The 18,196-nt window shown below is 37.5% G+C and overlaps 2 protein-coding genes across 4 annotated transcripts in view; one reads left to right on the top strand and one right to left on the bottom strand.

The window, feature by feature from the left end:
• The first annotated feature begins 688 nt into the window (after positions 1 to 688).
• Positions 689 to 18,196, top strand: part of CP (ceruloplasmin) — a 62,889-nt gene continuing 45,381 nt past the window's right edge. For both annotated transcript variants that reach the window (XM_068546075.1, XM_068546074.1), the window contains exons 1-6: positions 689 to 859; positions 9,277 to 9,524; positions 11,336 to 11,548; positions 11,917 to 12,090; positions 13,703 to 13,957; positions 15,256 to 15,427. In XM_068546075.1, coding sequence (XP_068402176.1) covers positions 714 to 859; positions 9,277 to 9,524; positions 11,336 to 11,548; positions 11,917 to 12,090; positions 13,703 to 13,957; positions 15,256 to 15,427 — 1,208 coding nt within the window. In that variant the 5' untranslated portion in view covers positions 689 to 713. The remainder of the gene's footprint in view (positions 860 to 9,276; positions 9,525 to 11,335; positions 11,549 to 11,916; positions 12,091 to 13,702; positions 13,958 to 15,255; positions 15,428 to 18,196) is intronic.
• The window catches only part of HPS3 (HPS3 biogenesis of lysosomal organelles complex 2 subunit 1), an 86,422-nt gene continuing 83,397 nt past the window's right edge, over positions 15,172 to 18,196 (bottom strand). Inside the window, exon 18 of one of the 2 annotated variants that reach the window (XM_068546077.1) lies at positions 15,172 to 15,420. Coding sequence is in view for 1 of the 2 variants with exons in the window: in XM_068546078.1 (XP_068402179.1) it covers positions 15,371 to 15,420 (50 nt within the window). In the remaining variant the exon portion in view is untranslated. The remainder of the gene's footprint in view (positions 15,421 to 18,196) is intronic. The other variant, XM_068546078.1, reaches the window with a different exon arrangement.

The raw sequence follows: 18,196 nt of genomic DNA, 5'->3' as shown, positions 1-18,196 counted from the left end.
CCCCCAAATTCATGTCCACATCAGAGAGAGAAACCTCAGGTTAATAAACTAGAGGTCTTTCTCTTTACTAAAATCAACTTTTGCCTTTGAAGACAGGTTTATTTATGTCTGATTTCTTCGATAATTAAAACAGAATCATCAACCCCTGTTATTCTCTGCTAGTTATTTGCATATAGCAATACACAATAATCTGATAAACTTTCTATGCAGATGTGTTTGGAGCTTACAAAATAAATAAAGCCTTCAAAATAAATTCTTATTTGAGGGTACTTAAATCTGGCATGCTAAATATCATGTTTTGTAGCTTAAAGTTGTAACTAGGTATTGTTAGGCTTTTCGAAAGGAAAGAGGGCATTGTATTGTAGCATATTGTTGGAAGAACAAAAGGAGCATTTAGACATGATCTTTGCCCTCCTGGAATTTACACAATGAATGGTAGAAGCACAGAGTTATACACACTCCAGCACCTCCAACAATAACTGTTGACTTTTTATTTGCAATCAGAGAATCCTGGCAATGGACGACTAAGTTTTCCCTGGGTTTACGAGAACTGAACTGAAGTGGAAAATGTTATTTGCTTTAACGAAATAATTTCGTCTTGTGCAACAAAAAATTCTGTCAATCAAGCAAATAAAGGGAGAAAGGCTTATTTATAAAGTTGCCTGCTTCTGATTTCATTCCATTGCTTCTCAGGCTCCAAGAGGAAAAAAAAAATGAAGATTTCCTTGCTCTGTATTTTTCTAATTTTATGTAGTACCTCAGCCTGGGCGAAAGATAAACATTATTACATTGGAATTATTGAAACAACTTGGGACTATGCCTCTGACCATGGGGAAAAGAAACTTATTTCAGTTGACACGTAAGTCACTATTTTTTCTTGATTATAGACCAAATTTATAAATTATTGATTAAAAAAATAAAGCCAATAAGATGAAATATTTCTTTAATTTGTATATACAAAAACTGCAAAATATGGACTTGAAACATTAGACACTTTAATAAATCTCTAATTCCTGGGATTTTGTTTGTTTGTTTTTTGAGAGGCTGCCTTACTCCTTTCCACTTGGTCCTGAGGAACAGTGTGGGCTTCTTATTACCCCCTCTGGTTCGTATCACATCTCTCATCAGGGTTCAGTCTTTTTGTCTGTTTATGCAGAAGTTCTTTCATCTAAAGAATGACTGTATAAAATTTTATATTTCCTATACCGTTTACTGATTACTAGTGGTAAAAATAAAAGGTTTTTTAATCCTTCAAAGAATCATTTATAGAACTCAAATACAATTTTTTTTTTTTTCAAATACAATTTTAATATGACTTTGCCTAATACTTGTTGGGTGACTCTGGACTGTTAATTACATTCATCTTTCTCAGACTCAGCATCCTAATCTGTAAAATGAAGATAATGAGAATACTTTAGGGGGTTGTTTAAAGAGTGGGTGCATGTAGAGCTCTTCGTACAGTCCTTGGCACATAATACAAGTGCAAAAAAAAATGTGAGATAGTTATTATAATGCTTCCTCAAAAAGCTCTATGTAACTTAAAGGTTTTCTTGTTTCAGTTGAAAGGTCCCTTATTTCCAGCAACATCCACCACATGAAAAACCAGGGGTATAGTTTTCCTTGAAGTTTTTTGTGATGGAAGTTTATCTATACAGAGATCATCACTTTTAATAATGTTAGTTAAACATTTAACACCAAATTGAAATTTGTTATTCAAAACCAATATTCACAACATTTAAAGATGTATTTTAGTGGTAAAAATGTATTTTAAAGATGATAAATGTATCTTAATAGTGATACTTAAAAATGTATGTTAATGGTGACAAATGAACCCAATGACCATTAACTGCTGAGATTGTATCTTTAAAAATTGGCTATAAAGTATGCCAAATTTCATAACATTGACTCTATTGATGGGTATACACTATTCTCATTAATTTTATGTATGTTTGAAATTTTTCAAAGTTGATAATAATACCTAATTGTTAAGTTATTAATTCAGTAATATGCAGTGAGGAAAGTTACTGACCTAAAGATAACTAATTGTAAATAAAACTAGTATATCTTGCAAATATTTTTTTTAAGCCTGGTTTTGAGCTACTGTTCTCTTCTTAGGGACATGACATATTTTTATGGCTTCATAAGGACCATTATTTTGTATGCATTCAGCATTTTCCCTAACTAAACATAATATAAATTATGCATTTTTTAATAGGGAAACTAGACACATTTTTTAAAAGGTCAGACATATTAGGGGACATATTAGGAGACTGCCCTACTCCACGCCCTCACCCACCATCCTTCTGCCATTATTCATGGTCAAAAATCAAATCAGTTTTATTGGGCATCAACTAAGTACAAGACATTGCCCCAAGCACGCTTTAGTAAAGTCTTCTCTAATTCTAGAAATTTAGAAGAGAAGAAGGCTTTGTTAAGAATTTTTTTGCAGGGAGGGAAGAGAATTCCTTTATTTTTAAATACTCTAAGGATTTTCCTGGCAGACCAGTGGTTAAGATTGGAAGCCCTCCCGCTTCCAATGCAGGGGGCGTGGGTTCGATCCCTGGTTGGGGAACTAAGATCCCACATGCTGCACAGCACAATCAAAAAAAAAAAAAAGATTAAATACTCTAGTGTCCTGTGTGTGCTGGAGAGGTTATACAGCATTGGCTTGATCATCTCCTTTTGCTTCAACAACAGCCTAGAATTGTGCAAACTCTAGATGACAATGCTCACTCTGTCTGTGAAATTTTTAATACATCTGAACAGCGAATATTGAATAGGTCTTTAGCAATTTTGCCAGTACTATGCTAACCTTTTTGTATAGATGAGTTTAGGTAGCAACTTTTTGCTTCCTCTTTTTGTCTCAGATTTGCGAAATGTCCAGCTGCTTAATCCATTCAGCTTTCTATAACAAAATACACCAGACTGGGTAGCTTTTCAACAACAGAAATTAATTTCTCACAGTTCGAGAGGTTGGGAAGTCCAAGGTGCCACCATGGTCATCTCTCTTCCGAGATCATAGCCTTTTTACTGTGTCCTCACTTGGTGGAAGGGACTAAGGATCTCTTTGGAGCCTCTTTTATAAGGCATTTACCCTGTTCATGAGAGCTCCACCCTCATGACCTAAGCACATCCAAAGGCCTCACCTCCTAATTCAATCACATTAGGGATTAGAATTTCAACATATGAATTGGTGGGGGGTAGGACATAAATATGGCAAAGACTGATGTGATATCACCAGGCATGATTACTAACACTCGTTGTGTGAAGGCTAAAAAGGAGTGGAGATAAATAGGCTGAGAAACAGGTTGAAAGAGTGCAAGATAGTTGTTAGGCAGAGAATTAGGTTTAAGCTGATGTTGACCTTGAAGGTCTGGAACAATGAAGACGAAAGTATGTATTGAGATGGCAGAAACTCCATCTGTTTCATGCACCAGTGATCACTAGTACCTAGAGCATAGGAGACACTAAATAAATATTTTTGAGTAAATGAAAGTGAATGAATAAAAGTATATAGGAAGCTAGACAAAATTATAGGCTGTGTTGTAAGAATTTTCCCTTGCTCCTAGTACGGACAGATTCACACCGTGAAATAAATCAGAAGATACAACGAAATAAGAAAAGTCAGTTTATGGAGTTGTACGTGGGTTAGTGGAACTGAAAATACTGGCAGATATAAAAGAGAAAAATGTATGGATTTCTTTTAACTAGGAAAATAGAGTTTACTTTTTTTTATTATATCAGTAATATTTATTTCTAATGGGGTGAGGTAGAAAGTAATTTCCTTATGCTCCACTGCCATTTACTTAGGTCCGTGCCTTATCTGTCATTTCAACAAATCAATAAGTAAAGATCTATAAAATATAGTTCCTGCTCCTAAGTTATTTGTACTTAAATGAGAATAAAAGATGTACATATTAAAACAATTAACAAATGCAATACTTTGTTCTGGGCCCATGGTAGACACTAATTAAATATGTATTGACTGTTGGTTACATAGTAGCGATAAGTAGCAATACTCCTGTTCTCTTCAGGTTACTTTTTTTCCTGGTGACCTATAGGATGTTAGAAATAAGTGAAAAAAATCCTTAAACACAAGAAGAGCCATCACAAAACCCTTTTACACTAACTTCATAGGCTCTCACTCAGGCTTGGTGACGCTTAATTAACACACAGTTCTTACAAACATTGTTACCTAGTTTTCCAGCCCATTGTAGGTTTGAGAAATAAATCAGAAATATTATGGTGAAGATGTCATCATAAGCAGACCCAATGACCAGAAGAAATGACAGCTCAAATTTTACCCAAAGAAATAGAGAAAAAACCAAGAACATTCCACACTATGGTATAATCATAAGTATTATAATTATAATATTGAGTGATCAGGATACCATAAATATTCAATAAATGTTAATGTTTACTATCATTATCAGAAAAGAAGTTGATTTTTTTCCCAGTACGCCCTGTTTAAGAAAACAAGGAAGCAAACAAAACATTTTTAAAGAAAAGACTTGCACTGAAGGCATTCATTTTACCCCTTCAAAAATGGTCTTAAATTTTTAAATAATTCTTAAAGAGGTATAATTATGAGCTAAAGTTATCTGGAAAAGTCACTTATGACGACTCATACTCCAAGGTTGCCAAATAAAAAATAGTAAGCAAAATCTGGTGTGGTATAAACACTTCATATAGGACAGCCTGTGTGCAGGAGCTAACGAAGTAACTACACCATTTTATATTTTTCAGGCTATACAATTTATTGTCACAGCAGCTATTTTCCCCAAGAACATATCCAAAAGAGGGCTGACACCTAGGTACCATTTTCATGCTGTGCTAGTGAAACCAGGCTAGTGAGAACCTATAATTCACTTGAGTTTGTGCTATGCATACCCAGGTTGTCTTTGCCTGCCAGTTAATTTTTGACTGTTTTCCTTGTGATTCCTGTGTGCAGTAGGCAGAATTTTTTTAATGACCCGCAAAGATATCCTACCCTAAAACTCCAGAACCTGTGAATATGGTGAGATATCACTCCCACGATTTATGTTATATTCAGTGATACAGTTGACTTTAAACTAAGGACATGATCTGGGTGGGTCTAGTCCAAAGCAGAGAATTCTCTAGTAGAAGAAAAGGAAGTAAGAGAGATTCAAAGAGGTTTGAGGGGGATTCAACAAACTGTTGCTGACTTGAAGATGGAAGAAGCCACTGGGAAGGAATATGGGTGGTCTTAAAGAACTGGGAGAGGTCCTCATCTGGTAGCTAGCAAGGAAGCAGGAATTTCAGTCCTACCACCATAATGAACTGAATTCTGCCAATCACCTGAGTGAGATTGGCAGTGGACTTCTCCACAGATCCTCCAGACAAGTACTCAGCCCAGCCAACAGCTTGATGCCAGCTGTGATAACCTGAGCAGAGAACCTAGTCATGCCATGCGAGACTTCTGATCCATGGAACTGTGAAATAATAAATAGGTGCTGTTTTAAGCTGCTTTATGATCATTTGTTACACAGCAAGAGAAAACTAATATACTATGTCTCAATTAACGAAGCTAAGAATCCAGAAACCTTTCACGTGTATTACCCACATTGTAGTAACCATGGCTAAACATAAACCAAGGCCCCCTTGAGTACATTCTGAATTTATGGGAGGGAGTAGCATTATTATTATCTTACTAAGGCAGTGTAAAAAATGTTCTAATTCCCCTACCATTAAAAACTCACTTCTGGGTCTGAATCTACCAGAAATTAGAGGAATTGCTATAGGATTATAGGAATTAGGGGTGCTAAAAAGGAACGACGTGTTTACTGAGAGGGGGACATAGCTATTGTAATGAATAGAAAAGAACATGTTACAGTTGCCAACAGAAAGAACTATGATTGATGTGAATTACTTGTTTGGGTCAAAGAACAACCATAATAGATTTTTTTGACTGGATATCTGACTGGCAAACTTCCTGCAAGCTTCCAGTAACTGATGCTTTGTCCCCAAAGCTGTGCTCTTAAAGTTAAATAGACATTCCCTAATGACAGTTTGATGTTCCTTTGGAGACAGAGCATAAGCAAACAGGCCTCCCCCACGCTATCACATGATATGATATATTTCCCAATTTGGTTAAGATTTAATTTTGTTTCAGAAAAAAAGACAAGATGGTAAACACATTTTGCATATTGCTATGTATATAAAAGGAATTCCAAATGTTAAAAATACTGGATAGATTATAATTTCAGATCAATTATTTTTTAAGTAAGTTTCACACTCCTCCCCCAAAAATCTTTGTACACAAAAAAACGAATCCCAAAACTTAGACAATGCTTCTCCTATTTCAGGAAATGATGAATACAGGAGAATTTCAATACAATGAAAGCATTTTGACAAAGTCTGCTACAGTTTATTGAAATGGGATGTCACATATTCCTTAATGCTTTAGAGGCACATTTAGGAAATATAAATACACACTATAAATGAAGCCTTAAGAATTTGAGGGCTATTTTTTTTTAATAATATTTATTTGCAATACTATACAGCATTTTAAAGTATTTGTTTATTTATTTATTTATGGCTGTGTTGGGTCTTCGTTTCTGTGTGAGGGCTTTCTCTAGTTGTGGCAAGCAGGGGCCACTCTTCATCGCGGTGCGCGGGCCTCTCACTGTCGCGGCCTCTCTTGTCGCGGAGCACAGGCTCCAGACGCGCAGGCTCAGTAATTGTGGCTCACGGGCCCAGTTGCTCTGCGGCATGTGGGATCTTCCCAGACCAGGGCTCGAACCCGTGTCCCTTGCATCGGCAGGCAGATTCTCAACCACTGCGCCACCAGGGAAGCCCTTGAGGCCTATTTTTAAACTCTGGCTTTATTTAAGATATGGATCAACAGAGCATGGTAGAACACAGATTAGAATCTCTACTTAAATATCATTGGGGCCAATCCCCTAGCAATAAGAGTGTGTACAGACACTGGAGGAAATTTACCCCGAGGCTTAGACGGACCTGTGTGAGACTGAGCTGTCCAGGCTCCTCTGGTGTGACCCAAGAGTAATTCCATCCTTGCACTGTAAGCTTTGCAGCTGCCGCTGCGTGCCTGACTGAACTGCCCTCTTCCTGACCTCCTCTCAGCAGTGTAGACTGGATGAATCTGCCTTTAATCTCAGTGGCCTTCAGTACCTCCGAATTTTGCTGTTGGTAAAACATCTATTTATTAAGAATACTCCTGTCCGTACTAATGCTGCAGTTTCCAGGGAAGAATGTTTCCCCATGTATTTTGATGTCCTCGAAGTCTCTCAGAGCCTTTCTTAATTTTTTTTTTTTTTTTTTCTGTTTGGTTCTAACAAAATGGAAACTGCAACAACAATTAGAAAATGAAAACAAATACGAGAAATAAAGGCCTAAGCATGGATTTGCCATCCCGGGTACAAAAAATGTCACTTCTTTATTTTTCTAACTTCCAGCTTGGCCCTTCTCCCACCATGATAGGGGAAGGGAACCCCATCTCATTCATCTTTCAGTGAACAAGTTGAGAATCCTGGGGTTTAAACAATCCAGGATTTTAAAAATTGGGGTCCCTAGTGTGACAGCTATGAGATGCTCATTGTTGAAACCCCCCGGTCAATTCAGAACACGGGGGCTCTACTATCTCCAAAGCCTGTTCCCAATGCCCAAACGCAGCCACCAGGACCACTGCCAAGCGGCCCTGCTCACTGGTCCCAGCACTCAGGCTCAATCTGGCGGCTCCATGCTGCCATGCCAGCAGACGTTTGACCACGACCAGGGTACGGCCTGGAAACAGAATCTGCCACTTTACTGTCTCATGTTCTCCAGGAATCCCACTGCCTATGGGATTGGGCCGCTTTCTTCCCCTTCCCCTTGCAGCCTCCCCTACTCAGGTTGCCCATGAACGCAGAGCGGCATCAGAACACACAGGGGTATTTGTTAGTAAATGCAGATGCCTGACCCTCACACCAGCAGCACAGAAGCAGAATCAGTGGGGCTGGGGCCTAGGAACTTGCATTTTATCAAGGTCCTCAGTAGATTCCTGTGCACATGAAAACTTAAGAAACATTAGGTCAGAGCCCTAGATTTTTAAAAAAACAGGTCTTTAAACTTGGACCTTGCAACAGAGAAAGTCCAGAGCTCCCAGACAAGCCCTGCCCTCATCTTGAAGAGAGAATGGAAAAGTACCCCTCACTCTTTCTGATTAGCTTCCCGCTGAGGAGACAAGACAAAGTTTATTCCTCCTCAGTCAGGTTATCTGGCCTCATATGGGTTGAATGGAAAATGGTAAGGTATCAAAAGTCACCGAGATCAAAGTAGGCAAAACACACATGTGCGCGCAAACACACACACGAACAAACACAAACCCCAAACCATCAGCTGGGGTTAGCAGTTTTTATTCTAGTGGAGGGGACCTCGGTTGTGGAAGGGCTTGCCAAAGTCCAGGTTTTAAGTGGGTTTCCCCGAATGGCTAGATGGCATTGCGCACAAGTAAATCCCACTGAACTCTCTGGGCTTGCATTAAGGACAACAACTTAAGAATCAGTTCAAAAGTTTGAATATCAAACTTGCTTTCTTTTCTTTTCTTTTTTTTTCCTGGCTACTATTCAATTTACTGATATTTTTAGGAAAGTTTTAAGCAACTATTAATCAGCCACTAACCAGAATATAAACATTCAATGTTCAAGTATTTTTGCTAGCAAGGGATTAAAAAACCACAGGGGTAATTCAAATGCAAAGATAATTTTAAGACCCACACACATTGATGAATCAATTCCAACTTTGATTTATTTTTGCTAAAAGAAACTAAAAAGATGGAATTACTTTAGCATTATTAGTTTTACTTTAGGAAAAAAATATCCACTCACTTTCACATCTCACATATCCAGATTGAATGCTTATAAACTCAGATTTTTCCAGTGGCTGAAAGAGGTACGCCATAACTGAGAAATGCCTTCATTAACTGCTTTATTTTAATATTTCACTTTAATTTTGTATTCTATTCCACAATGCCTCTGTGTTTTACCATGAAAATCTTACAGGAAATACTCTGGTAAGATGCATTACATTTTTATGGCACATCCACCCATGGTGGTCTGCCATATAGCTGATGTGTGACACCTCACATAACTAAAATAACAGGGCTAAGTGCCAGCTCTCCTCTTCATTTTTTGGAGGCATCCCTACAACAACTGGCAAACATTTAATATGATATGGTCATTCATTTCTCTTTCATTATAATGTTATCCCCAGAAGTGATGGCTTCTAATAGAGTTGTCTTCTTCTCCTTTGCAGGGAACATTCCAATATCTATCTTCAAAATGGCCCCAATAGAATTGGAAAAGTCTACAAGAAGGCCCTGTATCTTCAGTACACAGATGAAACCTTTAAGACAATTATAGAGAAACCTGTCTGGCTGGGGTTTTTAGGCCCTATTATCAAAGCTGAAACTGGAGATAGAGTTTATGTACATTTTAAAAACTTTGCCTCTAGGCCCTATACTTTTCATGCACATGGAATGACTTACTATAAGGAACATGAGGGTAAGTTCAGCTCGTATGTTAGCTGGAATTTCCTCTTCCTTTTCAGTAGGAACACTTTTTAACTTCTGAGATTATGGACTTTCCTCCTGGATAAGACCTGTACTATGTTGTTTAGCTCTAAACTATTTTATGAATAAGTATTTTGGTTCATCCTAATAATGCTGTGTTTCTCTGGGTTGTGCTTGTTTTGTGTGAAGTGTGAATGTCATAGAATTTCTGTGTGGACTCATGTAGTGAGAGTCAGTGAGACCTGGGACTTCCTTCCCAGTGCCCAACGCCTTTCCAGACAAATGGTCAAAATAAGAGAAATGGGCAGTGTGCATTAAAGCCTGGAAAAGACAAAAATCCAGAAGGAAGAAACAGGACTCAAGATGGGGATTGTCTTCTCTCTGAAGTTCCTACATGTGAACATACTGTAGCCATTGTCACCTTCCATCCTAACTTTGGATAAACTCTGTCCCAGCTAAGGCAGCATGAGTAGTCTCATACAGTAGCCAAGTAGTGCAGGTGGCTGGATGGTCCCAGAGTCACATCTGAGACACAGTTAACCAAAAGGTCATTTGAATGTAGGACTTGGAATCCTTAAAGATGGTACAGGAAGAACAAATATTAGATTTGGTGCTTGTGATCTCATTCTTAGTACATCATGATGATGATGATGATGACGGTGATGATGATGAAGGGAGATGGTGTTTTGTTGTGATTAAGAACAAGAGCTTCAAAATTAATAGACCGATGTTTGAGTGCAGTGTTGCCTTTTATTGACTGAATGACCTTGGACAAGTTAACTTATATTCTCTGTGCTTCAGTTTTCTCATCTATAAAATAGGGACAATGAGAGTACACAATAATAGCTCAATAGATGTCAGCTATTATCATAGGCAAAAATGCTGAGGCCATGTTCATTGAAATTATAAGGATCAAGTTTGGAAATTAGGATAAAATTAGTTTTAATTAATTATTGGTTTTCTATTTAGAAGAGGTATTGCTTTACAGGGTGAATATTTTGATCTTCTATATTTTTAAATTTGTTTTTCTAAACCAAACAATTACATTCATAGCATAAAAGCTGACTGTCATCTTATTTATTTTTTACAATTTCATGGTATATTATGGTTTTAATCATTTTTTAAGGTATGACCATTGTATTGTGGTTATGTTAGAAGAAAAAAGAGTTCTTTTAGAGATACATACTCAATTATTTATGAATGAAATGATATGATGTCAGGGATTTGCTTTAGAATAATTCACTGATGATGACTAATTCATTGTTAAGAGTGGGTGAGGGTATAGATGAAACAAGATTGGCCTTGAGTTGATCATTGTTAAAGCTGGGTTGTTGGGCACATGGAAGTTCATTATATTATTCTCTCAACTTTTGCATATGTTTGGAAATTTACAAAATTAAACAATCCCATGATTACTTCACAGGCAAAAATCTGATATCATACAAGAAGCTTCAAGTGATAGGAGAAAGCAGCCATTTTGCTCTTACTTCCATACCATAACCCCAGGGCAAATGTGGTTCTTTAAATTGCAAACCAACAGTCATTATGCTGCTGACATATCTATTACTGCTCCTTGAAGACTCAGTCAAGTATAAAAAATGATAACATTTTCTGTGAAACTTCCAGACCCTGTAGCCATTTGCCTTTTATTCTTCTGTGCTCAAATAGAACACCACTGCGTTCCCAAGGGGATACATACTAGATGTTGAATAAATGTTTGCTGAATGAACTAATAGACCATCTATTTTCTCATTCAAGCTCAAACACATTCAATTTGTAATTTCATTGCATGTTGTTTCCTAGGGGCCATCTACCCTGATAACACCACAGATTTTCAAAAAGCAGATGACAAAGTGCGGCCAGGTGAACAGTGTATGTACATATTGCATGCCAACCCAGAACAAGGTCCTGGTAAGGAAGACAGCAATTGTGTGACCAGGATTTACCATTCCCACATTGATGCTCCAAGAGATATCGCCACAGGACTCATTGGACCCTTAATACACTGTAAAAAAGGTACATTTTTTCATTATTACTCACAATAAATGACTAAAGACAGTAGAGAGGGAGGTTTGTTTTTTTAAATATACTTTAAGTCTTATGTGTTATGATTGAGTAGGTAAGGTAGAGAGGCAGTGAGTCAGTCTAGAAAAAAAGGAAAGGAAGAGCAAGGAAGAGCAAGGAGAAAAATGAATACATGGAACAACATTCAGGTTACTGAACGTAAATTCCTTAAATGTTTCCAAGTCTATAAAACAGAAGTGACTGGTTTAGATTTCTGGTTTATTAGGAAAATAAATACAAAAATTTTTTTAAACTATAAATCACATGCTAAAATTCATGCTAAAAATTAAGTTCTACTGAAATAGTAATTTTCACTTCAGATTCTCTGGATAAAGAAAAAGAAAAAAATATTGACGAAGAATTTGTGGTGATGTTTTCTGTTGTGGATGAAAATCTCAGCTGGTACCTAGAAGACAACATTAAGACCTACTGCTCTGAACCAGAGAAGGTTGACAAAGACAATGAAGACTTCCAGGAGAGTAACAGAATGTATTGTAAGATTACATAAGATCTGTTAACTTTATCTTATTTTTCTCGGTCCATTAATTCTGCTACTCTTATTCCCTCACATGAATAAGTAGTGTGTTTCTAATCTATGCCCTTGGTAACAAAGCATATTGGATGTGCAACTTGATATTCAGCTAAACATGTCCAATCAAAACTCTGAGCCAGGTAAAGCTGGATACATCAAATTGTTTCCAAACCAATAAGGATAAAACATTATCAATTATGGTTAAATGTATATGCATGTTATATTTGCATATTTTTTATTCTCCCAACTCATTCTAAAAATTATTTGAGGCAGCCTAAAATTGTTAAATTATATTGTAAAGTATTGCACTATAATTAAGAAAATAGTTCAAACCACTAGTTCTAAAAGGTATTTCTTTTACATACATATTGTTCTTCAACACCCGCCCCCCCCAAACTTGCATCATTTTTTCCTATATTTTAGTTCACTTTATTTCTTCTAAAAATGCTTTCTTCACTGCCTGGGCTTCTCCTTGATTCTCAGACACAAAATAATGGGGTTAGTAACATAGTCTATCACTCAGAATTTGCATAAAAAAAATCAAATCCCTTAATAAGAACTAAACCAATAAGTATAGATTTTCGTCAGTTTGTGTATAGCTTCTTAAAGATAACCCTTACTCAGAAAATGAGGACACAAAAATAACTGTACTATCAAAGAAGAAAAATTAACTAATTAACAAAGTATGGATTTTTATTTCCAACTTTTGCTTATTTCTGGCTGAAAGATCCTCTTTCCATATTTTAATACAGCCTCTGTTATGTGCTAACCAAAATAGGTGTTAGAGACTCAAACTTCTAGTCTGGCTAAGCCTGGTTTGGTATCCCTGTTGCATCTGGTTACCTCGCAATACTTCCCAGAACTGATTTCTACCTTAACTCTAGGACCTCTCAGTTTGAGCAGTGACCCTTAGTTTCTTTGAAGAATCAGGCTATCCTGCTTTTGACCTCTTAGGTCTTTGTGGCTCTGGTCAATTGTTCCTACTGTCCTTCCCCTGCATTTCTTCTTTCCTCCTTCACATTTCTTCCAATTTTGTCTTTCAATCTTTAAAAAAAAAAAAAGTTTCCCTTGTGTTCTTATTACAAAAGCAATTCACATTCACTGTAGAAAATTGGAAAAGTTCTGATAAACAATAACAAAAAACACTGACATCATCCATACCACCACCACCAACGATACATGATTGATTCCTAAATAAACTTCAGTGTTTTTTCTATTTACTATATGTGTGCACATTTATATATATGTATGTATATATGTACACATTTGTATTTACAAATATACACATGAACATACCGAGGTGTAGAGTTTATAACAAAGACAGCAAATAGATTTCATCTTCAGTGTTGTGTTCATGTGCTAATATTGTGTTGACAAAAATCTTGAGGCTGAATTCAGGTCCAAAATGAAAGAGTACTGTGATTGATTAACAATGTCTGATGTGGGTACAGGAGGGAAGAATAGCAGCATGTGTGCCAGGTATTTTCAATCCCAAATTGATTTTATTTAGAGGTAACAATCAATATCCCAGTCACCAATGTCTGTTAGTCACAATCTTTGCTCTTGACTTACAGCTGTGAATGGATATGCTTTTGGAAGTCTCCCAGGACTCTCCATGTGTGCTGAGGACAGAGTAAAATGGTATCTTTTTGGTATGGGTAATGAAGTTGATGTGCATGCAGCTTTCTTCCACGGGCAAGTGTTGACTAATAAGAACTACCGTGTTGATACAATCAATCTCTTTCCTGCTACCCTCTTTGATGCTTTTATGGTGGCCCAGAACCCTGGAGAATGGATGCTTAGCTGTCAGAATCTAAACCATCTGAAAGGTAAGGCATCTTTACCTGAAATTAGCTGTCAGTTGAGAAAAGAGTCATGTCTCAGTTACACTATTAATGGAGTGATTATTGGAAATCAGAATGTAAAAGCTAAATAACTTTGGAATGATCTGAGCTTTGAACTGGTAACTTAATTTTATTCCTCTGACAGTATGCATCATAATGTAATTTTTTAAAAAGACTGAAAGACTGGAGCATTTATAAAGTAATTAAACATTGAAAATATGTTAATTTTTGGAAAAGAAAAAATCGGTCCTGATGTATAGTTCTACCCTAAAAGTATAATACTGCATACAGCTTCCCAGATTTGTAAAATACACAATATTTTAAACACCAGAAGATTTGTATATTGTGCTGAAAAGTAGCTTGTTTTTTTTTTTTTTTGACTTGTTCTATTAAATATAACCAACTTTGTCCTTTATTTGAGTCCAGCTATTCCTTAGTTTAACATGCTAAATCTCTCCTCCATCTCTTTAATATAAGGCAATAAAATATCCCCAGTTCTTGAAAAATATTAGTTTGCAATATTGGTCTTCTGAAGAAATTAGGTTTAATCTGGGTCTTTGAGTATGTTACTTTGACTTTCAAACATGATCTTATTCATCAAATGTGATCATGGCAGCAGACGGCACAGCACAGCAGGTGCATAACCATTTTATCTAAGAGAACAATAATAATACATGCTCATTCTTTTCCTCCTCCTCCACCCCACCATAGCCCCTAAAATATGGCAGAGCATCTCTTCATCACTTATCTATATTTTCTCATTAAAGCATTATTTATTTCAATGCTGACTCACTGATAAAATAAAACAGCGAGGGAATTCCCTAGCGGTCTGGTGGTTAGGACTCTGCATTTTCACTGCCAAAGGTGCAGATTCAATTCCTGGTCCAGGAACTAAGATACCACAAGCCACGTGGCATGGCCCCCCCAAAAAAAGTGAAATTAAATGGTGAAAGTTCATTTCTCCCCACATCACTTATCTATTAATGTGTCCTTTTTTTTTCTTCCTCATCAAGACTTCCCAAGCGAAACCCCACAGAAACTGGTTCCACATTTTTGAAAACACTAGAAATATCACTTCTCTGTGCCATATAGAGATTTCTTTTTCACTGCTTGAATTTTCCATGAGTGATTTATATACAACTGGTTACTCTAGTTTATAGTATTGTTTCTAGCTATCTATTTCTTCAGTTTCCATCTGTCTTTTCACCAGCAGCATTTACAAGGCAATAGGAGAGACAAACATTGGCTTCATTAACCAGTGTCTCCTCCTGTGTGGTTTTCAGCTGGTTTGCAGGCCTTTTTCTGGGTACAAGACTGTCAGAAGCCTTCATCTGAGAACGATATCCGTGGCAAACATGTTAGACACTACTACATTGCTGCTGAGGAAATCATCTGGAACTATGCACCCTCCGGCATAGACACCTTCACCAAGGAAAACTTAACAGCACCTGGAAGGTAATTCAGAAAAAAAAGATATTATTTCAAAATATGCCTCCCCCCCAAAAAAATCATAAAAGGCTGATTCAGTGATTAAAATTTTAATTGGTACCTGAAATTGAGTAACTAGACTGCTAAATATTTATTAAGGTTTGGTAGTGAGTCCAAGTTTGAGAAATAGGACTTCTGAGTCCATGAAAAAGAATAGATTTAAAAGTTTTCAAATGCTCAACAAAACTCTCAGAAAACATTGAATACAATTAGATCAGTTCATTTGCTTTCCATTTCTGAAAACATAGCATTGTAAAATCCAGCAGCATTAAGTACATTCACAAGGTCATATAATCATCAGCACTGTCCATTCCTAGAACTTTTGCATCGTTCCAAGCAGAAATGCTGTGTCCACTAAACAAAAACTCCCCATCCCCTGATAACTTCTATTCTACATTCTGTCTCTATGAATTTGCCTATTCTAGGCAGCTTATGCAAGTAGAATCGTGTAATATTTGTCCTTTTTTGTTTGGCTTATTTTATTTAGTATAATGTTTTCAAGGTTCATCCATGTTGTAGCGTGTATCAGAATTTCATTCCTCTTCAAGCCTGAATAATATTCCACTGTATTCATATACCATGTTTTATTTATCCATCTATCTGTTGATGGACATTTGGGTTGCTTCTACCTTTCGGCTGGTGTGAATAATGCCACTATGAACACTGGAGTACAAGTATATGTTTAGGTCTCTGCTTTCAGTTCCTTTGGGTATACATCTCGGAGTGGAATTGCGTGATCATATGATAATTCTATTTTTAATTTTTTGAGGAACCACCATATGGTTTTCCACAGCAGCTTCACCATTTTACATTCCCATCAGCAATGTTCAAGGGTTCTAATTACTCTTTTAATTGCCAACATTTATTTTCCATTTTTTTAAAAAAAATAGCCAACTTAACGGGTGCAAAGAGGTATCTAATTGTGGTTCTGATTTGCATTTCCCTGATGCTTAGTGATTCTGAGCATCTTTTCATGTTCTTGTTGGCAATTTGGAGAAATGTCTGTTCAAGTCCTTTGCCCATTTTTTAATTGGGTTATTTGGGGTTTTTTGTTGTTGTTAAGTTATAAGAGTTCTTTTTATATTTTGGATATTAATCCCTTACCAGATAGATCTGCTTTGCAAGTATTTCCCCTTATTCTGTAGGTTTTCTTTTCACTCTCTTGATAGTGTCCTTTGATGCATACAAGCTACCTTTGGTACATGTCTGATGACTTCCATGGCCCCCCAGCTCTTCTTCCTGCCTCAGTCTTCCTTTCCTACTGTACATTCTTCATAAAACAGCCAAAGCGATCTTTCAAAAATGTCAGTGAGATTATGCCACACCCCTGCTCCATGTCTCTGCCCAAACATCACCTCTTTAGAGAAGCCTTGTTTGCCACACATCTACTTGGAAAGGTTAAGTGATTCACTCAACGGCAAACAGCAGGTCAATAGCTGGGCCTGACTCCACCCAAGCGTGTGACTACTGAAGCAGAGATTTAAGTCCCTGCCACACTGACATTCAGATGCAGTGACTCCCAAAGCTGTATCTCCAGCCCGGAAGGCTCTTATAAATTGCAGATTTGCATTTTGAACTGCTTAGTGGACACTCCACTTGGATGAGGCTCCTCCAAATCAATATGTCCAAGTCTGAATCCATTGTCTTCCCCACAAATCTGAGTTTCCCTCTCTGCATGAATGGTATCGCCATCCATCCACCGCTCAAGCCCAAAGGCTGAGCACCACCCTTGACTCCCTCCCCCCTTCACTAATCCCTCCTTCTCTCCTCATCAAATGCTGCCTCATTATATCCTAAATATCTCGGAAAGTTGTTTGCTTCTCTCCAACCTCTTTGCTAATACCTCTGAAGTCACCACTTCCTCTCATTGAGATTTTAAAAGCCGGCTGCTGACCTGTTTCCCTACCCTGCCTGCTATGCTCCTGCCCTAGTTTATAAGAGATGCCATGCTTGCTGTCTTCTCTGAGCCTTCCCACAGGCTGTTTCCTCTTTGCAAATACCCGCCCCATTCTTCCCACACACATATTCTATCATTTTAACTCCACTTCTCCTCTAGATAATTTTAAAGAAACTCTTCCTCTGGAAAGCCTTTGGGGCCTCTCCCCATCACTTTCCCCAACCCCAGGAGAAATGTTTCATAACACTCTGTGCTTATTACATGTTATTACATTGATTGATTTGTAGTCTGTCTTCTGGGACAGATGTAAAGTCCATGTGGACGGGGACGGGTCCAGCTTGCTTATGGGTATGTCATCAGCATATAACAGGGTTCCTGGTAAAGAGCAGATGTTCCATACATTTGTCAAATGGGAGAAGAGATGAGTGGGGTGGCTTTGGCAAGTCAAATGCCTTTCTGAGATTTCATTTTTTCATTTATAAAATGGGGAGAATGGGGAGCGGATGGCAGAGGAGTAGGACGTGGAGCTCACCTCCTCCCAGAAATACATCAAAAATACATCTACGCGTGGAACGATTCTCATAGAACATCTACTGAACGCCGGCAGAAGACCTCAGACTTCTGAAAGGGCAAGAAAATCTCCACGTACCTGGGTAGGACAAAAGAAAAAACAAAAAAAAGAGAGAGAAAGGAATTGGGGCAGGACCTGTGCCCCTGGGAGAGAGCTGGGTTAGAAGAAAGGTTCCTACAACCTGGGAAGTCCCCTGACTGGCGGGGAGATCAGCCAGGACAGAGGGGGAGCTTCGGGGCCTTGGAGGGGAGCACAGCAACCAGTTTGC

This window comes from Eschrichtius robustus, chromosome 6 (genome assembly GCF_028021215.1).
Source record: "Eschrichtius robustus isolate mEscRob2 chromosome 6, mEscRob2.pri, whole genome shotgun sequence".
NCBI classification, from domain to species: Eukaryota; Metazoa; Chordata; class Mammalia; order Artiodactyla; family Eschrichtiidae; genus Eschrichtius; species Eschrichtius robustus.
Note: the sequence above shows the minus strand (reverse complement) of the source record. Positions and strands in the feature narration are given on the sequence as shown.